The following is a 24,856-nucleotide window of genomic DNA, read 5'->3' as shown; positions in this document are numbered from 1 at the left end:
CTCTCACCACCCCGTCCCCTCACATCCCCGTCCCTTCTCACATCCCCCGTCCCTTCTCACCACCCCGTCCCCTCTCGCCACCCCGTCCCCTCTCGCCACCCCGTCCCCCCTCCATCCACTGTTCTCCCCTCCCCGCAATCCCCTGCTCCCTATTCGCTCATCCCACATCCTCCTCACTATTCCCAATCCCCATCACTATTCCCAATTCCATCCCCGTCCCTGATCCCCTAACCCCATCCTCATCACCTATCCCAATCCCCTATCCCCTGACCCCGCCGCCGATCCCCTGACCCCATCCCCAATCCCTAATCCCCTAACCCCATCCCCAATCCCCTGACCCCGATCCCCATCCCCTATCCCCTGACCCCATCCCCTATCCCCTGACCCTATCCCCTAACCCCATCCCCATCCCCGATGCCCTGACCCCATACCCTATCCTCTGATCCCGTCCCCGATCCCCTGACCCCGTCCCCGATCCCCTGACCCCGTCCCCGAACCCCTAACCCGATCCTGATCCCCTATCCTCTAACCCCATCCCCGATCCCCTAACCCCATCCCCGATCCCCTAACCCCATCCCCATCCTCTATCCCCATCCCCTATCCCCTGACCCCATCCCCTATCCCCTGACCCTATCCCCTAACCCCGTCCCCATCCCCGATGCCCTGACCCCATACCCTATCCTCTGATCCCGTCTCCGATCCCCTGACCCCGTCCCCGATCCCCTGACCCCGTCCCCGAACCCCTAACCCGATCCTGATCCCCTATCCTCTAACCCCATCCCCGATCCCCTAACCCCATCCCCGATCCCCTAACCCCATCCCCGATCCCCTAACCCCATCCCCATCCTCTATCCCCATCTCCATCCCCTGACCCCATCCCCAATCCCCTAACCCCATCTCCGAACCCCTAACCCTATCCCCAAACCCCTAACCCTATCCTGATCCCGTCCCCTAACCCCTTCCCCGATCCCTATCACCGATCACCTAACCCCATCCCCATCCTCTATCCCCATCCACATCCCCTGACCCTGTCCCCGATCCCCTAACCCCATCCTCTGTCCCCTAGCCCCATCCCCGATCCCGTAACTCTGTCCTCGATCTCCATCCCCTATCCCCTGACCCTGTCCCCGATCTCCTAATCCCGTCCCCATCCCCGATCCCCTAATCCCATCCCCGATCTCTTAACCCCATCCCCATTCCCCCATCCCCATTCCCATCCCTGTTCCTCTGCCCCCATCCCCATTCCCTATCCCCCCATCTTCCATGAGCTATCCCCATTCGCCATTCCCCACATCTTATATCCCCATCCCACAATCATCTTATCCCCCTACCTGCTGCCCTATCACTTATTCGTTATTCCCCTAACCCCTCGTGTGTGACCAAGCTCCATTCCCTTATTGCCCATCCGCTATCCCCTGTCTCCTCTCCCCTATTCCTGGATCACTTATCCTATCCCTATTCCCCCTTCCACTTATGCTATATCTCCTAATTCCTATTGCTTATCCCTAACACCATCCCCCATGACCAATCCCCATCCCTTCAGCCCCTATCCCTTATCCCCTCCCCTAACACAGTTCCCCCTCTCCCCATCACCTATTCCCATTATCCCCTTTCCCTTATTCCCTCTCCCCATTCCCCAATCTCCTACCCCGATCTCCCAAACCTATATCCCCCATCTGCCATCCCCCATCACCCTAAGCCCCTATTGCCAATCACAGTATACCATATCCCCTATCCCCTCCCCCTCCCCCCATTCTCTATCAGATTCCCACTTCTCCAGTCCTGTACCGCTTTCACCAATCACCTTCCCAGCTCTTTACTTCACCACTCCCCCCACCCTCTTCCCGGTTTCACCCATCACCTTGTGTTTCTTCCTCTCCTCCACCCACCTTCTATCTCTGAATCAATGAGATCACATTTGCTGCAGACCTATTCTGGCGATCGGCAAATTGCAGTGAATCCACACTGTGCCAGGTACTCTATCAGAGCCTGTCATGTTGTGGGGGTTCTTGAAATATACTCTGCCGTCAGCTTCCATGTATTTTTTGGGGTATAGAGGCAACCATGGATGATAATCTAGCATTTCCCCCAGGAGTCCATAGGGTGTGTTGGGAAGTGCAGCAGACGGAATGGTTATGGATGGATCTGTGAGACACTGCCGAACTCTAGCTATCTAAATTCAAGGATTAGGAATTCAGAACAAAAATGTACTTCTGAGTAAACTTTGAATGAAGAGTTTACCTTCCAGTCAATGAAAATATCAAATTAGTGCTGCATGGGGGAAAAAAACAACATCCTTCCATCAATTCTTGAGAAAATTACCTTGTTTTAACTCTTTCCCTGGATCTTTGAGAATATGATTTGTACCATTATCTCAGGGTACATAATGATATCAAACACCTTTCTCCTGGGTAACAAGTGACCTGCAGCTTTCACATCACAAAAGTGCCATGATCCAATGGGAAAGACAACCGCCCTCCCCTTCATATTCATTGTCATTAACGTCAATGAATTCACCACCATCAGTCACTTTGGTGCGGGGGGCGGGGGGGGGGAGTGGGTCAGAGTAATTAGAAAGTCTCCAGGATCAGCCGTGTAATATCATGTGCTCTTTGTTGCTCTGTGGGACTTGACCAGAACTTGAAATAATAGTAATGGAGAGAGACAAACTGAAGCACGTCACAGATTGAAGATGGACAGGAATGGCCCAGTCTGACATAGACAGAAAAATAGTCAGTTGAACCTCACTGTAACAGTGTGATATCAGATATCACCATGGAGAATAAAATGATCACATCTGAAATGCTGTCCTTCACCCATTGATGCCTTTTGTAAATCTTTTTACAGGTTAGAAATGACAAAGAATCTCTGTACAGCTATCTCAAACACAACACATCTGTTCTAATGTCTCTGTCCAGATATTTAAGGAGTGACCAGATATTTTCTTTGTAACACCACTATATCTTGTTGATGGTAGGAGATGAAGAAGTATCTCATCCAGCTGGGAAAGTGCCTTGTGTGAAAATGAAGTTTTCTCTTTGAAATCCACTGGAACTAGGGTGCTGAGAACACACCAGCATTTGTTGATCTGTTCTGCCTGTGGGAAGCGATTCATTCTGTCATCCTAGCTGATCATACAACAGAAATTTCACAGCAGTGAGAGGCTGTTCACTTGCTCTGTCTGTTGCGGGAGATTCACTCACTCAGCCGACCTACAGACACACCAGTGAGTTGACAAGGGACAGAGACTTGACAGAGATTGTTCCTTATGTGAGAAGAGATTCACTCAGTCATCTGAACTGCTGACACATGAGCAAGTTCTCACTGGGGAGACACTGTTCATCTGTTCAGACTGTGGGAAGTGATTCACTCTCTCATCGCATCTACAGAAACACCAGTGAGTTTCAAGAGAGAGGCTGTTCACCAGCTCAGTCTATGGATTCATTCAGTCATCCCACTGATGATACACCAGTTAGTTCACACCTGGAGAGAGGCTATTCACCTGCTCATACTGGGAAGGAATCCACTCAGTTATCTAACTTAAGGGCACACCAGCAAGTTCACAATGGGGAGAAGTAAGCCATTTATCTGCTCAGACTGTGGGAAGGGGTTCATCAGTCATTTGATCTTCAGAAGCGCTTCGGAGTTCACACTGGGGAAAAAGTTTAAATAAGCTGCGTGCTGGATATTTAAAAATCACAGTTACTGAATCCAGAGGCAAGTTCACAAGTTGGTGTTGAAGTCTGCAGTTATTGCTGCTGCTTATCACACCCAGTTCTGCACCCTGGTCACTGGGACTGGGAGGAGTTTCTTCTGATGTTCACATTTAATGGGATTGGAGTTTAATATTCTGGATCTCTGACAAATAAATCAGTTTTATTTTAAACTCTGTCTCAGGTATTCAGTGAATCTACTTGATCAAATCAATGGTACAAAAATGTTGAATACACTACTTGCTGCGTGTGGTGGTGGTAGAATTGGTTGAAACAGGGCCGCGACATGAACGCTTCTACCTTGGCCCCAGGGATGGTGTTACATAACAGACACCAATGAATATCAATTGAGACAGGTTATATAAAAACAACCAAACATTTATTAAACACGGATAAACTATATAAAAAAAAATCAAAAACCTTAACCGGAAGTTAACCGCTATGCAGCCATTCAACAAATCGTCACTCGGCACTTGTTCTGAAAGCGTTAAATGCGAAAACAGTTCTTAAAATGGTAAAGTCAGATATTGTTCTTAAAATGGTAAATTCGAAAGTCCGACAGATTTATACGTTCAATTGGGAGAGACTTCTCTGGAGAAGGATTTCTTCATAGACACGACTTTCCTGCTGGTTCTGTCCACAGGATTCACAATGCCGGAAATAAACAGTTTAAAACAACTCACCTTAATTTCTTTTAGAGAGCAAACCTTGCATGAACTCTTTGTTCTTTTGGAAAGAGTTATCTTCAATGCAGGTCACTACTCCTTCAACGAAGACTCAATAAGGTCGATCCTTTGTTAAACTGCCGAACGATGCCGACTCCTCTCAATCCTTCGAGTCCTGTACTTCAATAAAGTCTTCACTCTCCCTTCTATCGCTGGAATAAGGTACATCTAGCAAAAATTTCCAGTCCAGTAATATTGTACCTTGCAACAGGACGCAAAATGAAACTGCATCATAAAAACAAATACGCAACAGGAACGGAGACACAGTACGTTCTAGCTAGAAATCTAAAAACTAAAAACTAACTGCGTCATCTGGGGTCTTCCCTTATATACCTGTGGTGCACATGTCATCACGTGACCTCACATCAGCGGGAAAATTACATCAGGTGACCTCCAAAAGACCATTACATCATTCTCACAAAAAAAACCACAGATCTCCTTGAGGCATGTAACAATGGTAACAGGTGCTGTTTTTGTAAACTTGTCAGCAGTTTACGATACAGTGAACCATAGACGTCTCCTCTGCAAGATCCTAGAGATGACAAAAGATATTCACTTAACAGAGCTGTTAGAAAGCATGCTTCAGAATCGTCGGTTCTATGTTGAACTAGGTGGGAAGCGCAGCATTCAGAAGAATGGTCTTCCTCAGGGCAGTGTGCTTGCACCGCTGCAGTACAACATCTACACGAATGACCAGCCTATAGATGATGTCACACGCCGTTTTATATATGTCGATGACTTATGCATCACTGCCCAAAACACCGATTTTAACACCGTGGGGAAAACGCTTTCTGAGGCCTTGGAGGGACTAACATACTATGAAGAAAACCACCTCCGCGCAAAGACACAAATTTGTGCATTCCACCTCAGGAACTGTGAAGCCAAACGGCAGCTTAAAATAACCTGGTGTGGAGCAACACTGACGCATTGCGAGCACCCTATCTCCTTAGGAGTCACCCTTGACAAATGCCTTAGTTTCAAGAACCACATCATTAAGACAAAGGCAGAGGTGAGCACACTAAACAACATCCTGAGTAAGCTCACTAACACAAAATGGGGAGCAAGCTCAAAAACATTGCGAACCAGTGCACTTGCTCTTTGCTATTCCACTGCCGAATACGCCTGCCCTGCATGGGAAAGATCTACTCATGCTAAGAAGATGGATGCCGTTCTGAATGCAAGCTGCCGACTCACCACAGGTTGTTTAAAACCAACAAATACCAACAGCCTATATATCCTGGCAGGTGTCGCTCCCCCTGATATAAGAAGAATGGCAGCCAGCAAGAAAGAACGACTCCGTCAAACATCAGATGAGCGCCACCTACACATGGTCATACACCTACACCCAGCTGCCTAAAGTCAAGGAAGAGCTTCATGAACAGTGTTGTTCCATTACAATCAACCCCATCTGAAGCCCGCATCGCCTTGTGGAAAGACCGGCTCGCCAGTCTCAAACAACCCCCAATGATGGAAATTCCACTGGATGAAAGCCTTCCCCTAGGAGCTAATTGCAACTGGGCAACCTGCAAGTGCCTTAACAGACTTAGGACTGGTGTAGGTCGTTCAAAGGTGTCACTAAGCAAATGGGAATATACAAACCAGCCCGACAACTTGTGAATGTGGAACTGAGTAACAAACTATGCAACATCTCCTGCAATGCCCATCACTAGAGGAACCCTGTACTGTTGCAGATCTTGCCGAATTCAACAATAAGGTGCAAAATTGTGTCCAGTTCTGGCTGGGCCATGTATAGACCGTCCATGGACATGATAAGAAGAAGAGTGAATCTACAACACACCCAGTGTACATTAGAGAGTTAACTCTGCCCAGCTGGTCCCTGCCAGTCTTTCTGTTCCATGACAGTCCACTTAAATCCTTCCCTGCTGTTCACCTCTCACTCTCCCTGTGGTGATGGGTTCCAAACAGTCACCAATCTGTGGGTGTAAGGGTTTCCCTTGAATTTCCTGCATGATTTTCTGCAGACTGAAGAAGAAGATGAGCTGAACGCAGTTATGTCTGGCATGTTCATTGTCCCCCAAATCTCTGGGCTGAGGAAGAGGGATATTGGTAGTTATCTGGTAGTGATATCAGGTAGTTAACCAGAATCACAAGAGTGAGTCTGGTAGTCACAAAGAAACCTGCAGACGCTGGAAATCCAAGCAATACACACAAAATACTGGAGGAACTCAGCAGGCCAGGCAGCATCTATGGAAAAGTGTAAATAGTTGGCATTTCAGGCCAGGACCCTTCATCGGGACTTTGAATGCCTGGCATCGAAAGTGGGGTATGCGAGCTGGAGTCCGGGAATGACATAGATTGAAGCTAGGTCGGCTTACTTGAAAATAAACTGGACTGCTTGCACCCGAGACTGAACCAGCAAGAGATGAGGAACATCTGCGCGCTCATTCTCACGTATTATTAGCTTTAGGACTTCATACCAGATGGAGGGTTTTGGGAGGAAGAAGTCAAAAAGCCGAGGAGTAGATTTGAAAGATGGGGGAGGGGAGAGAGAAAAACACAAGGTGATAGGTGAAACCAGGAGCGGAAGGGATGAAGTAAAGAGCTGAAGTCGATTGGTGAAAGAGATAGAGGGCTGGAGAAGGGGGAGTCTGACAGGAAGGAACAGAAGGCCATGGAAGAAAGAAAGTGGGGGGGAGGAGCACCAGAGGGAGGCAATGGGCAGGCAAGGAGATAAGGTGAGAGAGAGAAAATGGGATGGGGAATGGAGAAGATGGTGGGGGGGAGACAATGCCGGAAGTTCAAGAAATCGATGTTCATGCATCAGGTTGGAGGCTATCCAGATGGAATATAAGGTGTTGTTCCTCCAACCTGAGGTTGGCCTCATCACGACAGTAGAGGAGGCCATGGATAGACGTATCGGAATGGGAATGGGAAGTGGAATTAAAATGGGTGGCCACTGGGAGATCCTGCTTCTTCTGGTGGACAGAGTGTAGGAGTTCAGTGAAATAATCTCCCAATCTACGTCGAGACTCACCGACATACAGGAGGCCACATCGGGAGCACTGGACACATTATATGACCCGGTATATGACAGGTGAAGTGTCATGGAAGGACTATTTGAGGACCTGAATGGTAGTGAGGGAGGAGGTGTACGGGCAGGCGTAGCACTTGTTCAGCTTGCAAGGATAAGTGCCAGGAGGGAGATCAGTGGGGAGGGAGGGATGGACAAGGGAGTCGCGTAGTGAGCAATCCCTGTGGAAAGCAGAAAGTGGGGGCGGGGGGGGAGGAAAGATGTGCTTGGTGGTGAGATCCAGTGGGAAATATCAGAACTTCCAGAGAATTAGGTGCTGAACGCAGAGCCTGATGGGGTGGTAGGTGAGGACAAGAGGAATCCTATTTCTGGTAGGGTGGTGGGATGATGAGGTAAGAGCAGAGATGCCTGAAATGGAAGAGATGCGGTTGACAGCAGTGTTGATGGTGGATGAAGGGAAGCCCCTTTCTTTGAAAAAGGAGGACATCTCCTTTGTTCTAGAATGTAAAGCCTCATCCTGAGAGCAGATGTGGTAGAGATGGAGGAACTGAGAGAAGGGGATGGTTTTTTTTTACAAGTATCAGGGTAGGAAGAGATATAGTCCAGGTAGCTGTGAGAGTCCATGGATTTATAATAGACATCAGTAGATAAACTGTCTCCAGAGATAGAGACAGTGAGATCTCGAAGGGGGAGGGAGGTGTGGGAAATGGACCAGGTAAATTAGAGGCCAGGGCGGTAGTTGGAGGCAAAATTGATAAAGTCGACGAATTTGGCATGGGTGCAGAAGCAGCACCAATGCAGTCCTCGATGTAGTGTAGGAAATGTGCAGGACAGACGCCATTGTAGACTTGGAACGTAGACTGTTCCACGTAGCCAACAAACAGACAGGCATAGCTGGTACCCATGCTAGTGTCCATGGCTATGCATTTTGTTTGAAGGAAGTGGGGAGGAGCCAAAGGAGAAATTATTAAGAGTGAGGATAAGTTCTGCTAAACAGAGGAGAGTGGTGGTGGAGTGGAACTGGCTGGGTCTGGTGTCCAGAAAGAAACAGAGCTTTGAGGCCTTCCTGGTGGGGGATGGAGGTATTTTGGGATTGGACATCCATAGTGAAAATAAGATGGTGGGGGCCAGGGAACGAAATCATTGAAAAGATCCAGAGTGTGTGATGTGTCATGGATGTTGGGACTGAACTAGGGGGGATAAGACGGAGTCAAGGTATGCAGAGTTGAGAGTTCAGTGGGGCAGGAACAAGCTGAAACAATGGGTCTACCTAGACAAGCAGGTTTGTGGATCTAATAGAAGTCAGTAGATAAGCTGTCTCCAGAGACAGAAACAGTGAGTTCGAGAAAGGATATATTGGACATCAGTAGACATCTCTGCACTGCAGGACTGCTTTGAAAATATGAACTGGAGAATGTTCAGGGAGTCTGCCACCTGTGGCAACCATATCAACCTCGAGTATTCTGTGAGAAGCTACATAGAGAAGTGTTCTGAGGATGTTACCATCGTGAAATACATCTGGGTGAGGGCAAATCTGAGGCCATGGCTTACTGCAGAGGTCTGTGCCAGGCTGAGGGATCGTGATGCTGCTTTTAGATTAGGAGATGTGACAGCTGTCAGGGAAACAAAAACTGTATTTTCCCACTCCAGGAAGGCGAAACGGGAGCACTCTCAGAGAATATACAACCACTATCAGAGACACGAGGCACAAGTGGTGGGGAATTGAGAGAATTACAGACTACAAGACTACCCTACACGTCAGTAACCAGGATTCTTCACTCCCCGATAGGCTGAATGTCTTTCAGTTTGATGCGCAGAACAAAGTGCTGGGAAGGAAGGCACCCCTCCTCCCAAGGGAGCAGACACTCCACCTGGTTGAAGCTGAGGTGAGGAAGATCCTGGCCAGAGTCAACCCATGCAAAGCTATGGGGCCTGATAATATACCAGGTTGGGTTCTGAAAGACTGTGCAGCCCAGCTGACAGATATATTCAACATCTCTCTGAAACAGTCACTATTCCCTCAGTTTTAAAGGCAGTAACCATCATTCCAGTGCCAAAGGAGGTGATAGTAACCTGCCTAATTGACGATCATCCGGTAGTATTTACATCAATTACATGAAGTGTTTTGCGCAGCTGGTCACGGAGCACATTAAAGCCTTTCTCCCAGTTAAATTGGACTCTCTCCAGTTCGCTTATCACTTGAGTTAATCCACTGACAATGCAATAGCATCTGTCCTGTTCCACCTGGAAAGTGGCGTCTCATATGGCAGGGTGCTACTTATAGACTTCAGCTTAAAACCATCAAACCCCAGAAACTGTCTTCGCTGGGCCTCAACACCTCCCTCTGCAACTAAATCCTGAACTCCTTAACAGAAAAGCCACAGTTTGTCCCTATGGGCAGCAATGTCTCTTGTCCCATTGCGCTGAGCACTGGCGCTCTCCAAGGCTGTGTGCTCATCCCGCTGCTGTTCACACTGCGAATGTGTCACAGGATCCAGTTCAATCCATGTCATGAAGTCTGTGGGTGACACAACAGTGAAGAACGATGATGAGACAGGGTATAGAGAGGAAGTGCAGCGGCTGGTGGACTGGTGTGAGAAGAACAAGGAAATCATTGTAGACTTGAAGAAGGTGCAGATTCAACCATCTCCTTTGCAAATACATGGCTTCTCTGTAGAGAGAGTTAAGTGCACCAAGTTCCTGGGAGTTCACATCGTGGATGACCTCACTTGGTCCCTTAATATCACCTCCCTGAACAAGAAGGCACAGCAGCATCCCCACTTCCTGAGGAGGTTGAGGAAAATGATGCTCTGACCCCCCCCCCCAATCTTAACTCTGTTTTACAGGAGCACCACTGAGAGCATCTTGACAAGTTGCATCTCCACCTGGTATGGGGGTAGACCAGCATCGGACGGGAAGTCCCTACAAAGGACTGTGAGAACAGCAGAACAGCTGAGAGGATCATAGGGGTCTCCCTATCATCCATCGGGACATTTGTCAGGAGTGCTGCATGCACAGGGCAATTAGTATTATTAAGGATCCCACCCATCTATCCAGCATCCTGTTTGGCTTTCTACCATCAGGCAGGAGACTCTGATGCATAAAAACATGAACAGTCAGGATGGGAAACAATTTCTTCCCCCAGGCCATTAGACTTCTTCGCAATCGGTTCTGTACCTTACAATATTTAATTCATGCACTTTGGTTTGTTTATTTATGTATAATCCAGCTGTAGATTTCATCCTTACTTTCATGTGTTATAAGTTATTGTAAGTATACGGTCCTTTATACCCTGTTATGGAGAAAAGTTGTCTCATTTGACAGTATACATGTATATAGTTAGATGACAATACACTTGACTTGACTTGAGATGCAGACAGAGAGATCAAGAAAGGGTAGGGAGGTGTCAGTGATGGCCCCAGTGAACTTACGGGCAGGGTGGAAGTTAGAGGCAAAATTGATGAAATTGATGACCTCAGCTTGGGTGCATGAAGCAGCGCTAATGCAGACATCAATGCAGCGGAGGAAGAGTTGTGCAGTATGACCAGGTAAGGTTTCGATCATAGACAGCTCTACATAGCTGCCAAAGAGGCAGGCATAGCTTGGGCCCATGTGAGTGCCCGTGGCTACCCCTCGGGTTTGGAGAAAGTCGGAGGAGCCAAAGGAAATATTGTTAAGGGTGAGGACCATTTCTGCCGGATGGAGGAGGGTGGTGGTGGTGGAAGGGCATTGGTTGATCTGTATTTGGAAGTGAGTTGGACTTTGGTAATTGTCACACATACACAATGCTGGAGGAACTCAGCAGGCAGGCAGCATCCATGGAAGAGTAAGCAGTCATTGTTTTAGGCCGAGACCCTTCATTAGGACTGACACGGATTGCCTGTTGACATTGCGTATATTATTTGTGGGAGCTTGCTGCGTTAAATTGGGTGCTGAGTTTTCCACATGAAAACATGTACTGCTATTAAGCCATGAGGCATGGAACCAGTACTCATTTTTATGCACACATTCTTTCTCTCACTCTCCTTTTTCTCCCTCTGTCCCTCTGAATATACCCCTTGCCCATCCTCTGGGTCCCCCCCCCTTGTCTTTCTTCCCGGACCTCCTGTCCCATGATCCTCTCGTATCCCCTTTTGCCTATCACCTGTCCAGCTCTTGGCTCTATCCCTCCCCCTTCTGTCTTCTCCTATCATTTTGGATCTCCCCCTCCGACTTTCAAATCCCTTACTCACTCTTCCTTCAGTTAGTCCTGACGAAGGATCTCGGCCTGAAACGTCGACTGCACTTCTTCCTACAGATGCTGCTTGGCCTGCTGCGTTCACCAGCAACTTTGATGTGTGTTGCTTGAATTTCCAGCATCTGCAGAATTCCTGTTGTTTATGGAACCAGTGCTCGCTTTTCATGTCACCATGTTTGCCCACAAACCTCAGCGCTTTAGAATTCGCCATCGGTGACACAGAAATCAAATGCGCAGGCGTGAGGGTCGAAGATGGTGCCTGAAAGTCGCGCATGTGCTCAGCGATCAACAGGCTCTGGAGGATTGACAGTAGGTAGGAGCGGGGTTCCGGACGGGGATTTCATCAGCATCGGCGTCCAAACTGCGGACAATTGTCGTGAGCTCCGAACACATCGTGGTCCGCATTCCAGGACATACCTTAGCCCCACGATCCGTTCCAGGGCCCCGGGGAGCTCATGAGGGAAGGACGTGGCGTCATTTCTGTGGCGCATGCGCGTCGCTGGGACCGTGATGGACGGACGGGTCTTTCAGAATCATAATCAGGTTTAATATCACCGGCATATGTCGTGAAATCTGTTGTTTTTGCAGCAGCAGTAGCAAGCAATACATTAAAAAAACGAATTACAGTAAGTATAGCAAAATGTACTATAAAGGCAACATGACACAACCGTGAACAAGAGAAATAAAAGCCAAAGAGAGGGCATATATTAGAGCAAAAATTAGTGTGAAGTTAGAGGATCTGGACTTTCATAAAAACCAACAGAAGGCAACTAAAAAGTCATTAAGAAATGAAAAAATAGAATATGAAGGTAGGCTAGCCAATAATATTGAAGGGTTTACCGGAAGTTTCTTCAGATACATAAAGTGTAAAAGAGAGTAGATATTGGACTGCTGGAAAAAGATCCTGGAGAGGTAGTAATGGGGGAACAAGGAAATAGTGGACGAACTGGATAGTATTTTGCATCAGTCTTTACTGTGGAGGAGACTAGCAGTATGCCAGAAGTTTCAAAGGGGGCAGTAGTAAGTAAAGTTGCCATGACTAGTGAGAAGGTTATCTGAAGGTAGATATGTCACCTGGACCCCATGATGTACACTCCAGGGTTCTGAAGGAGGTGGCTGAAGAGATTGTGAAGGCATTTGTAATTATTTTCCAAGAATCAATTGATTCTGGCATGGTTCCAGAGGAATGGAAAATTGTAAATATCACTTGGCTCTTCAAGAAGGGAGAGAGGCAGAAGAAAGGAAATTAGAGGCCAGATAGCCTGACCTCGGTGTTGGAAGATGTTGGAGTCAATTGTCAAGGATATGGTTTCAGGGTACTTGGATGAACATGATAAAATAGGCCATATTCAGTATGGTTTTCTTAAGGGAAAACATTGCCTGACAAATCTGTTGGAATTCTTTGAAGAAATAACAAGCAGAATAGACAAAGGAGAATCAGTGGATGTTGTGTACTTGGATTTTCAGAAGGCCTCTGAGAAGGTGCCACACATGAGGCTGTTTAACAAGTTTTGATCCCATAGTATTACAGGAAAGATACTAGATGGATAAAGCAGAGGTTGATTGGCAGGAGGCAAAGTGTGGCAATAAAGGGAGACTTTTTTGGTTGGCTGCTGATGACTAGTGGTCGTCGTTGTGGCTATCCTTCGAGGTCGAGGATGATGGTCTTCGTTCTGTTGATCTACTTAGTGGGCTCTCAAGTGGCTTATGAGTCCTATTCCAGAGGTGTCTGTGTCGGTACCACTTCTTTTTATGTTAGATGTGAATGACTTGGATGACAGAATTAATGGCTTTGTGGCCATGTTTGCAGACAATATAATGATAGGTGGAGGGGCAGGTAGTTTTGAGGGAGTAGAGAGGCTACAGAAGGGCTTAGACAGTTTAGGAGGATGGGCAGGATTCCCTGGGGATTGATTTGCAGGTTGAGGAAGGCAAATGTGATATGAGCATTCATTTCAAGAGGACTAGAATATAAAAGCAAGGAGGTCAGATTGATTATAATGCATCGGTGAGGCCTCACATGAGTATTGAGAGCAGTTTTGGGGCCCTTATCTAAGAAAGGATGTAATGCACTCTCAGGTTCTGAAGGAAGTAGCTGGAGAGATTGCAGAGGCATTAACAATGATCTTTCAAGAATCAATAGATTCTGGCATTGAACTGGATGACTGGAAAATTGCAAATGTTACGCCGCTATTTAAGAAGGGTGGGAGGCAGCAGAAAGGAAACTATAGACTTATTAGCCTGACATCAGTGGTTGGGAAGTTGTTGGAATTGATTGTTAGGGATTTGATTACGGAATACCTGGAGGCACATGACAAGATAGGCCAAAGCCAGCATGGTTTCCTGAAAGGAAAATCCTGCCTGACTAACCTGCTGCAATTTTTTGAGGAAATTATAAGCAGGGTAGACAAAAGAGATGCAGTAGATGTGGTGTAGTTGGATTTTCAAAATGCCTTTGACAAGATGCCATACAGGAGGCTGCTTAGCAAGATAGGAGCCCATAGAATTACAGGGAAATTACTAGTATGGGTGGATCATTGGCTGATCAGCAGAAAATGGAGAGTGGGAATAAAGGGATCTTATTCTGGGCTGGCTGGTTGTCGGTTACCAATGGAGTTCCACAGGGGTCAGTGTTGGGACTGCTACTTTTTATGATGTTCGTTAATGATTTGGACTATGGGATTAATGGATTTGTGGCTAAATTTGCCAACGATACAAAGATAGGTGGAGGAGCGGGTAGTGTTGAGGAAACAGAGAGACTTAGATAGTTTAGGGGAACGGGCAAAGGAGTGGCAAATGAAATACAATGTTGGAAAGTGCACTTTGTTGGAAGAAATAAATGGGCGAACTGTTACTTAGATGGGGAGAGAATTCAAAATGCAGAGATGCAAAGGGACTTGGGAGTCCTTGTGCAGGATACCCTAAAGGTTAACCTCCAGGTTGAGTTGGTGATGAAGAAGGCGAATGCAGTGTTGGCATTCATTTCTAGAGGTATGGAATATAAGAGTAGGGATGTGATGTTGAGGCTCTATAAGGCACTCATGAGACCACACTTGGAGTATTGTGTGCAGTTTTGGGCTCCTTATTGTAGAAAGGATATACTGACATTGGAGAGGGTTCAGAGAAGATTCACGAGAATGATTCCAGGAATGAAAGGGTTACCATATGAGGAATGTCTGGCAGCTCTTTGGCTGTATTCCCTGGAGTTCAGGTGAATGAGGGGGGATCTGATATAAACATTCCAAATGTTAAAAGGCCTGAACAGATTAGATATGGCAAAACTATTTCCCATAGTAGGGGAGTCTAGGACAAGAGGACGTGACTTCAGGATTGAAGGACATCCATTTAGAACAGAGATGTAGAGAAATTACTTTAGTCGGAGAGTGGTAAATCTGTGGAATTTGTTGCCGTGAGTGGTTGTGGAGGCCAACTCACTGGGTGCATTTAAGGCAGAGATAGATAGGTTCTTGATTAGCCAGGATATCAAAGGGTATGGGGAGAATGCAGGGGGGTGGGGATGACTGGAGGAATTGGATCAGCCATGATTGCATGGTGGAGCAAACTTGAATGACCTACTGCTCCTATATCTTATGGTCTTATTACTGAAAAGCTTGACATACAAAGGGTGTTTGATGGCTCTGGGCCTCTATTCACTGGAATTCAGAAGAATGAAAAGCCTTGATAGAGAGGATGTGGAGAGGATATTTCCTGTGGTGGGAAGTACAAAACCACAGGACACAGCCTCAGAGTAGAGGGGTGTCCTGTTAGAATGGAGATGAGGAGGAATTTCTTTAGCCAGCGTGAGGTGAAGTTGTGGAATTTGTTGCCACAGGCGCCTGTGGAAGCCAAATCGTTGAGTATATTTAAGGCAGAGATTGATAGATTCTTGATTAGTCAGGGCATGGAGGAATATGGGATAAGGGCAGGAGATTGGGGCCGAGAGGGAGAAAAGATCAACTGTGGTGTAATGGTGGAAGAAACTCAATTGGCCAAATAGCCTAGTTTTCTGATATCTTATGGTCTGTATAAATAGTTAAATGAAATAGGTAGTGCAAAAAAGTATTACAGTGGTGTTCATGGGTTCAATGTCCATTCAGAAATCAGATTGCAAGGGGGAAGAAGCTGTTCCTGAATCTTTGAGGAATTCTTCAGTTTCTGTACCTCCTTCCCGATGGTAGCAATAAGAAGAGGGCATATGCTGGGTGATCGAGGTCCTTCATGATGGATGCTGCCTTTTTCAGGCGTCGCTCCTTAAAGATGTCCTGGATACTATGGAGGCTCGTGCCCATGATGGAGCTGACTAAGTTTACAAATCTCTGTAATACCCACAAAAAGCTGGAGAAACTCAGCAGGCCAGGCAGTATCTATGGAAAAGAGTAAGCAGTTGACTTTTTGGGCCAAGACCCTTCATCAAGGCTCAGGATTCATACAACTCTCCAGCTTATTTCGATCCTGTGCAGTAGCCCACCCTCTCCCCGTACCAGAGGGCGATGTAGCCAGTTAGAAATTTGTGACTGTCTTTGGCGACATACCAAATCTTCTCAAACTCCCAATGAAATGTAACCACAGTCGTGCCTTATTTGTATCTGCATCAATATGTTGGACCCAGTATAGATCTTCAGAATTGTTGACACTCAGGAATTTGCAATTGCTCACTCTTTCCAATCTGTTCCCTCTATGAGGACTAGTTTGTGTTCCCTCGCCTTGCCCTTTCTAAAATCCATCATCAGTTTTGATGCTGAGTGCAAGGTTGTTGCTGGGACAGCACTCAACTAGCTGATATATTGTGCTGCTGTACACCTTCTCGTCACCATCTGAAATTCTGCCAACAATAATTGAGTCATCAGCATAATTTTTTAAGAAGAAGAAGAATATCTTTATTGTCATTGTTGTGGAGCAATGAAACACAGTTTAGCAGCTCAACGTTTTGCAGCATGACAAAGAAAATATACATAAAATAAACTCTAAAACCTCAGGAGTGCAGTCCAAAATTAATAATATATGGATGGGGGGGTAGGACTATTGCACACCTGCCATTCCTGGAAATGTGATGCATTTAGCTGCCGCCGTCTTAGGAGGGGGCAGGAGAAGGGAAGGTGGTGTTACACATTTCACTGCTTGTGGGCAGAAGCTGTTAAGGAGTCTCTTTGCTTTCATCCTTAATGCTCTGTATCTCTTCCCAGAAGGTAGAGGGGAAAACAGGTGATGTCCAGGATGAGTGGGATCCTTTGGAATACAAGTAGCCTTCTTTTGAAGTCTGCCAGTATAAATGTCTCTGAGGGAAGGTAATGTTGTGCCAATAACCCGCTCTGCTACCCTCACCACCCGCTGCAAGTCCTTCCTGTTCTGTTCTGTGCAGCTGGCAAACCACACTGCACAGCAATAAGTCAGGAGACTCTCTATAGTTGTCCGATAGAAGTTGATCAGCAGGTGATGAGGGAGGAGAGCGTGCTTTAGCTTCCTTAGGAAGTAGAGCCTCTGTTGGGCCTTCCCCACCTGATGAGAGATATGGGCAGTCCAGGTGAGGTCAGCTGAGATGTGGACACCGAGGAACTTGAAACTCTCTACTCTCTCCACCTCTTTCCCGTATATGTGCAGAGCAGAGTCCTCGACGTGCTTTGATTTCCTGAAGTCTACTATCAGCTCCTTGGTTTTTGTGATGTTCAAGTCCAGGTTATGATGACAACACCATTCTGTCAAATGCTGTACCTCCTCCCTGTAGGCTGTCTCATCACAGTCTGATATGATACCTATTAGGGTGGCGTCGTCAGCAAATTTGACAATGGTGTTGGTGGAATGAATGGTAGAGCAGTCATGGGTGAAAAGAGAATAGAGGATGGGGCTGAGAATACACCCCTGTGGTGTACCGGTGTTCAGGATGAGAGTAGATGATGTGTGTTCTCCCATCCTGACCCTTTGGGGTCTGTTACTCAGAAAATCCGGTATCCATGAGCACAGTGAACTGCCAAGGCCCAGGTTGCTCAATTTCTGCACCAGTTCGTAGGGGATGACTATATTAAAAGCTGAGCTGTAGTCCACAAACAGCATTCTTACATAGGTGTTATCCTGATCCAGGTTTGTAAGGGCTGTGTGGAGAGCTGTGATGACTGCATCCTCTGTCGATCTGTTTGCACGATACGCAAACTGGTACTTATCAAGGTCAGAACGTATGGCAGACTTAATATAAGACAGTATGAGTCTCTCAAAACATTTGATGATGATAGGAGTTAGAGCAACTGGGCGATAGTCATGAAGGCAGTTCACTGTACTTTTCTGTGGTATGAGTATTATTGTGGCTGACTTAAGGCAGGTGGGGACTACAGACTGTAGTAGTGAGAGGTTGAAGATGGTCGTAAATACTCCCGCTAGTTGATCTGCGCAGTCCTTAAGAATCCTTCCGGTGACTCCATCTGGGCCAGCTGCTTTCCTCACATTGACTCCACGCAGGGCGGATCTGACCTGGAGTTGATGTAATTGTATAGAGTCATCCTTCTCTGTTAGTGCTGACTGGATGCCAACTTCTCCATTCTGACTGTCAAAGCGAGAAAAGAACTGGTTCAGAGTGTCTGGCAGTGTCCTATCTGAGGAGTTTGTGACTGTATAGCTGTCCTTGTAGCCAGTAAAGATGGTACTTAAAGCTGTGCCTAGCCACACAGTCGTGGGTGTACAGGGAGTAGAACAGTGGGCTAAGCATACAACCTTGAGGTGCAGCAGTGTTGATTGTCAAGAAGTCAACATAGAGATTATGGTCTTCTGGTGAAGAAGTTGAGGATCCATTTGCAGATGGAAGTACAAAGGTCCGAGGTTTTGGAGCTTTTCAATCAGAACTTTAGGAATGATTGAGATAAACGCTGAGGTGTAGTCAAGAAAGAGAATCCTGACATAAGTATTAGTGTTATCCAGGCAATCCAAGGCTGCAAGAAAAGCCAATGAGATCGCATCTGCTGTAGGTCTATTCTGGCAAGAGGCAAAATGCAGTGAGTCCATGTCTTTACTGAGATAAGAGTTGCTTTTAGCCATAACCAACCACTCAAAGCACTTCATCATCATAGATATGATTGCTACTGGATGATAGTGTTTAAGGCAGTTCACCCTGCTCTTCTTGTGCACTGGTATGATTGCTGTTCTTTTGAAGCAGGTTGGAACCTCTGACTGTAGCAATAAGAGATTGAAAATGTCTTTGAACGCTCCAGCCAGTTGGTTCACACAGGTTTTCAGAGCCCTGCCAAGTACTCCATCAGCGCCTGTCATGTTGTGGGAGTTCTTGAAATATAGTCTGCCGTCAGCTTCTGTGTATTTTTATTTGGGTATAGAGTCAACCATGGATGATAATCTAGCATTTTCTCCATGAGTCCTTAGGGCGTGTTCGAAAGTGCAGGCAGAGGGAATGGTAACGGATGGATCTGTGAGACACTGCCGAATTCTAGCTATCTAAATCCAAGGATTAGGAATTCAGAATAAAAATATACTTCTGAGTTAACCTCGGATGTAGAGACTACCTTCCAGTCAATGAAAATGTCAATTAGTGCTGTATGGGGAGAGAAAAAACAAAATCCTTCCATCAGATTTAATTCTTGAGAAAATCACCTTGATTTTCAAACTCTTTATCTGGACCTTTGAGAATTTGTTTTGTACTATTATCTCTGGGTACAGAGTGATATCAAACACCTTTCTCCTGGGTAACAAGTGACCTGCAGCTTTCATATCACAAAGGTGCCACAATCCAATGGGAAAGACAACTGCCCTCCCCTTCATATTCATTGTCATTATTGTTGATGAGTTCATCACCATCAGTCACCTTGGAGGGTGGGGGAGTGGGTCAGAGTAATCAGAAAGTCTCCAGGATCAGCCGTGTAATATCATGTGCTCTTTGTAGTGTTGTGGGACATGACCGGAACTTGAAATAATACTAATAGAGAGAGACAAACTGAAGCACGTCACAGATTAAAGACAGGGAGGAATGGCCCAGTCTGACACAGACAGAAAGATAGTCAATTGAACTCGCTGTAACAGTATGATGTCAGACATCACCATCGAGACTAAAATGATCTCATCTGAAATGCTGTCCTTCACTCATTGATATCTTTTGTAAATCTTTTTACAGGTTAGCAACGATGAAGAATCTGTGTGCAGGAATCTCAAGCACAACAACATATTAGTTCTAATGCCTCTGACCAGATATTTATGGAGTGACCAGATATTTTCCTTGTAACACACTATATCTTGTCGACCCTGGGAGATGAAGAAGTATCTCATCCCAGCGGGAAATGTGCTTTGTGTCTGAAATGAAGTTTTCTCTTTGAACTCAGTGAGTCCACTGGAACCGGGGTGCTGAGAACAACAAGCATTTGTTGATCTGTTCTGTCTGCTGGAAGTGATTCATTCTGTCATCCAAGCTGACGATATGACAGAAAACTCACAGCAGTGAGGGGCTGTTCACTTGCTCTGTCTATAGCAAGAGATTCACTCTGGCAACCTGCAAAGTCACCAGTGAGTTCACAGGGGACAGAAACTGTTCCTTGTGTGGGATGAGATTCACCTGATCATCTGATCTGCTGGCGCATGTGCAAGTTTCACTGTGGAGAGGCTGTTCATCTGTTCAGACTCTGGAAGTGATTCACTCAGTCATCCTATCTACAGGTACACCAGTGAGTACATAGGAGACTGGTTGTTCACCAGCTTGGTCTGTGGGATTCACTCATCTCATCTGAAGGTACATCATCGAGTTCACACTGGGGAAATGCTGTTCACCTGCTCAGATTGTGGGAAGGAATTCAGTCGATCATCTGACCTGCTGGCACACCAGTCAGTCCACACTGGGGATTGGACATTCACATGCTCAGACTGTGGGAAGGGATTCACTCGGTCATCTCAATTGAAGGTACATCAGCGAGTTCACACTGGGGAGAGGCCGTTCACCTGCTCAGATTGCGGGAAACGGTTCACTCAGTTATCTAACCTACTGGCGCACCATCAAGTTCACAATGGGATGAAATCATTCACCTGCTCAGACTGTGGAAAGGGATTCACTCAGTTATCTAACCTACTAGCACACCAGCGAGTTCACACCGGGGAGAAACCATTCACCTGCTCACACTGTGGGAAGGGATTCAGTCGCTCATCTCACTTGGAGGTGCATCAGCGAGTTCACACGGGGGAGAGGCCGTTCACCTGCTCAGACTGTGGGAAGGGATTTAGTCACTCATCTGACCTGAAGCAACATCACCGAGTTCACACTGGAGAGAGGCCGTTCACCTGCTCTGAATGTGGGAAGGGATTTTCTTGGTCATGCAACCTTGTGGCCCACTATCAAGTGCATACTGGGGAGAAGCCGTTCACCTGCTCTGAATGTGGGAAGGGATTCAATCGATCATCTCAATTGAAGGTTCATCAGCGAATTCACACTGGGGAGAAACCATTCACTTGTTCAGCCTGTGGGAAGGGATTCACTCAGTTATCTAATTTACGGTCGCATCAGCGAGTTCACACCGGGGAGAAACCATTCACATGCCCAGACTGTGGGAAGGCATTTAGTCGATCATCTGACCTGAAGCAACATTTGCGAGTTCACACTGGAGAGAGGCCGTTCACCTGCTCTGAATGTGGGAAGGGATTCACTCAGTTATCTAACCTACTAGCACACCAGCGAGTTCACACTGGGGAGAAACCATTCACCTGCTTACATTGTGGGAAGGGATTCAGTCACTCATCTCACCTGAAGGAACATCAGCGAGTTCACACTGGAGAGAGACCATTCACCTGCTATGACTGTGGGAAGGGATTCACTCAGTTATCTAATTTGCTGGTGCACCAGCGAGTTCACACTGGGGAGAAGCCATTCACCTGTTCACATTGTGGGAAGGCATTTACTCGATCATCTGACCTGAAGCAACATCTGCGAGTTCACACTGGGGAGAGACCGTTTATCTGTTCAGACTGTGGGAAGGGATTCGGTCGACCAGCTAACTTGAAGCAACATCTGCGGGTTCACACTGGAGAGAGGCCGTTCACCTGCTCTGAATGTGGGAAGGGATTTTCTCAGTCATGCAACCTTGTGGCGCACTATCAAGTTCACACTGTGGAGAGGCCATTCACCTGCCCTGAATGTGGGAAGGGATTCAATCATTCATCCAACCTTCGAAAGCATTACGGACTTCACACTGGGGAGAAAATTTAAATCTGCATGCTGGATCACAGTTATCAAATCCAGAGGCAAGTTCACAAGTGATTGTTGGTGTTGAATTCTGCAATTATTGCTGCTGCCAACCACACCCAGTTCTGCACCCTGGTCACTGGGACTGGGAGGAGTTTCTTCTGCTGATGTTCACATTTAATGCGACTGGAGTTTAATATTCTGGATCTGTACAAATAAATCAGTTTTATTTTAAATTCTGTCTCAATTACTCAGTGAATCTACAACACATCCAGTGCACATTAGGAAATCAACTCTGCCCAGGAGGTCCCTGCCAGTATTTTTGTTCCATGACAGTCCTTTTAAATCCTCCTCTGCTGTTCACCTCTCACTCTCCCTGTGGTGATGGGTTCCAAACAGTCACCACTCTGTAGGTGAAGAGGTTTCCCGTGAATTTCCTGAAGAAGAAGACGAGCTGAATGCAGTTACAGTATGTCTGAAATGTTGTTTGTCCCCCAAATCTCTGGGCCAAAGAAGAGTAGTTTACTCGAATTACCTATAGAAAAGAGTAAACAGTCAGTGTTTCAGGCCGAGGCCCTTCATCAGGACTGGGGAAAAAAGGTGACAAGTCAGAGCAAGAAGCTGAGGGAAGGGGAGGCAGAAGTAAAATGCTGTAGGTGAAAGCAGGAGAGGGAGAGATGTGAAGTAAAGAGCTGGAAAGTTGATTGGTGACTGAGATACGGGGGGGGGGGGAAATCTGATAGGAGATGTTTGAGGACCATGGAAGATAGGGAAGGGATGAGATGGACATGTGAGGAGATGAGGTGAGCGAGGGAAACAGGAATGGGGGAATGTTGAAGTGCAGGACAATTACCGGAAGTTCAGAAAAACAATGTGCTAGCCATTAGGTTGGAGGCTACCCAGATGTTGCTCATCCAACCTGATTGCATCCTCATTGCAGCAGTAGAGGAGGCCATAGACTTACTTGTTGGAATGGGAAAGGGAAGCAGAATTGAAATAATGACCACTAGGTGTTCCCTCTTTTTCTGGTGGACAGATGTAGAATGGTAGACTGCTTTGCTGAGCACTTGCGCTCCGTCCACCAGAAAAAGTGAGATTTCCTGAAACGTCAACTATTTACTCTTTTCTGTAGATGCCTGGCCTGCTGAGTTCCTCCAGGAATGTGGTAGTTTAACACATTATTCCCTGCTCATTTCAAAGTTATGGGTCATTTTCACTTCCAAAGGGCTATGTCTCATACAGCGCGGTTGTTGGAATACACCACTGTACACATCAAGACTGGAAGCAGAATAGGTGTTGAATGTTCAATGGAGCAGGGTGATAAACCAGAAATGGGTCAGCACGGGGCTGAGTTTCAGTCTGAACAGTGGGAGGTGTAAGAGGATATGATGAGCAGGGAAACAGCAGGAGTGTGGCAACAAATGACAGAGTAGTAACATTCTGAACCTGATTGACACAGAAAAAAAATTAGATTGAATTTGATTGTTGACACCCAGAATGCCTGTTGACATGGAGTATATTGCTTGTGGAAGCTTGCTGTGTTAAACTGGCAGCTGAGTTCTCATAAAGATGTTCACCGGATTGGTATCATTTAGCAGATGCTTTCAGTGGCACTGTCCTTACCCAGAAATCTCTGAGCTTAAGAATGTACTATCACTGTGAATCAAGTATGCAGCTGCCTTGTGTTCTAAGTTCTGCTCAAAGGTACGTATGGTTTCAGTAGACAAAAGGCTCTGGGAATGGGTGTGCTGGACTTCCCAGGCACAGCTGAGATTATGCTATGTAAACCTAAGGGATTTGGGACTTACTCGAAAAACATAGTTCCAACCTTATCAGGCATGAAGAACTTTTAAAGTATCTTCAAGTTAAGTAGTTAAATAATTTTCTACCAATCGAAGTGGAACATTGAGATCAGGTCTGATGACAAGAACCATCTGATGTCTATCCCTCGGTAGTTAATGGGAACAGCTGATGTCCATCCCTTGGTAGATAATGGGAATAGTTGAGACTGAGGCCTAAAAGAAAGAATGAAAATGACAATTAGAGCTGCACAGGAAAACAAATCTTTCATGTCACCTTTGGTTCAGCAGCAGATCACCTCTGTAAGTTCTCCACCATCAATCACCTCAGTGACAGCGATCAGAAAGTCTCCAGAAGCAGCTGTGTAAATACCGTGTGCTCCTGGTTGGGCAGTGAGACATGTCCAAAACTGTTAGCTCTAGGAATGGACAGATACACATTGAGCCAAATCACAGATCAATGACGGACAGAATTAACCCAATATGATACAGACAGCAGGGGGATTTGATGCTGAATCCAGATGCCTGAACTGTGATCAATAGAAGTTGAGGATTTGTTCTCTTAGCTTGTGGTGTGCCTCACTGTAACAGAGAGATGTTAGACATTACCTTGGAGACTAAAACTATGCGGCATGCTGTCCTTCACCCATAGATAGCTTTTGTAAACTTTTTACAGAGTACAAAAGGCTCTGGACAGTGTGAGGTGTAAAAGGATATGATGAGGAGCTGGGAAACAGAGCAGGAGTGTGGCAGTAACCTCAAGCACAATTCATGAGTTCTGCTCTGGATCAGTTCACTAGCACTGGATTACCAGAGATTATATATGTGGCTTTGGAGAAATGAGATTGCATCTAGATGAATACCACACCGTCATAGAAAGGAAAACCTGACATGTCTCTGGCACAACCCTGCCTGCGTGTCTCATACACCCCTTCCCCCCACCCCCAAACCTGTTTCTGGGACAACACCCCTGCCATCTCTGGGGAACCCTTCTACCACTCCACACCCATCTCTGTAATAACCCCTCCATCCTTCCCACATCTCTGAGATGTCCCCTTTCCCCAATGTTCCACACCCCGCATCTCTTGGACGTTCTCCTCCCCCTCCTACACCTGTTTCTGGGACACCATCTCCCTCACATCACCTGTCTGTGTGCCACCCGTTTCACCCCACTTTATGAGTACCTTTGCAATTTCTTACAAACCCCCCACCCCCTCACCTACATTGACCCCTTCCC

At 46.5% G+C, this 24,856-nt stretch overlaps 1 protein-coding gene across 8 annotated transcripts in view; it reads left to right on the top strand.

The window, feature by feature from the left end:
* Nucleotides 1-22,027, top strand: part of LOC134353840 (zinc finger protein 229-like) — a 76,689-nt gene extending 54,662 nt beyond the window's left edge. For 5 of the 8 annotated variants that reach the window (XM_063062312.1, XM_063062309.1, XM_063062307.1 and 2 more), the window contains one exon: nucleotides 19,772-22,027. In XM_063062312.1, coding sequence (XP_062918382.1) covers nucleotides 20,408-21,844 — 1,437 coding nt within the window. In that variant the 5' untranslated portion in view covers nucleotides 19,772-20,407 and the 3' untranslated portion in view covers nucleotides 21,845-22,027. Of the gene's footprint in view, nucleotides 1-11,912; nucleotides 11,981-12,162; nucleotides 12,294-19,771 lie in introns of those variants that run through there. The other 3 variants (XM_063062311.1, XM_063062310.1, XM_063062308.1) reach the window with 3 other exon arrangements.
* Nucleotides 22,028-24,856: the final 2,829 nt, after the last annotated feature.

Source organism: Mobula hypostoma, chromosome 11, assembly GCF_963921235.1.
Source record: "Mobula hypostoma chromosome 11, sMobHyp1.1, whole genome shotgun sequence".
Lineage (NCBI taxonomy): Eukaryota > Metazoa > Chordata > Chondrichthyes > Myliobatiformes > Myliobatidae > Mobula > Mobula hypostoma.
This window is presented reverse-complemented; position numbering and strand designations above follow the sequence as displayed.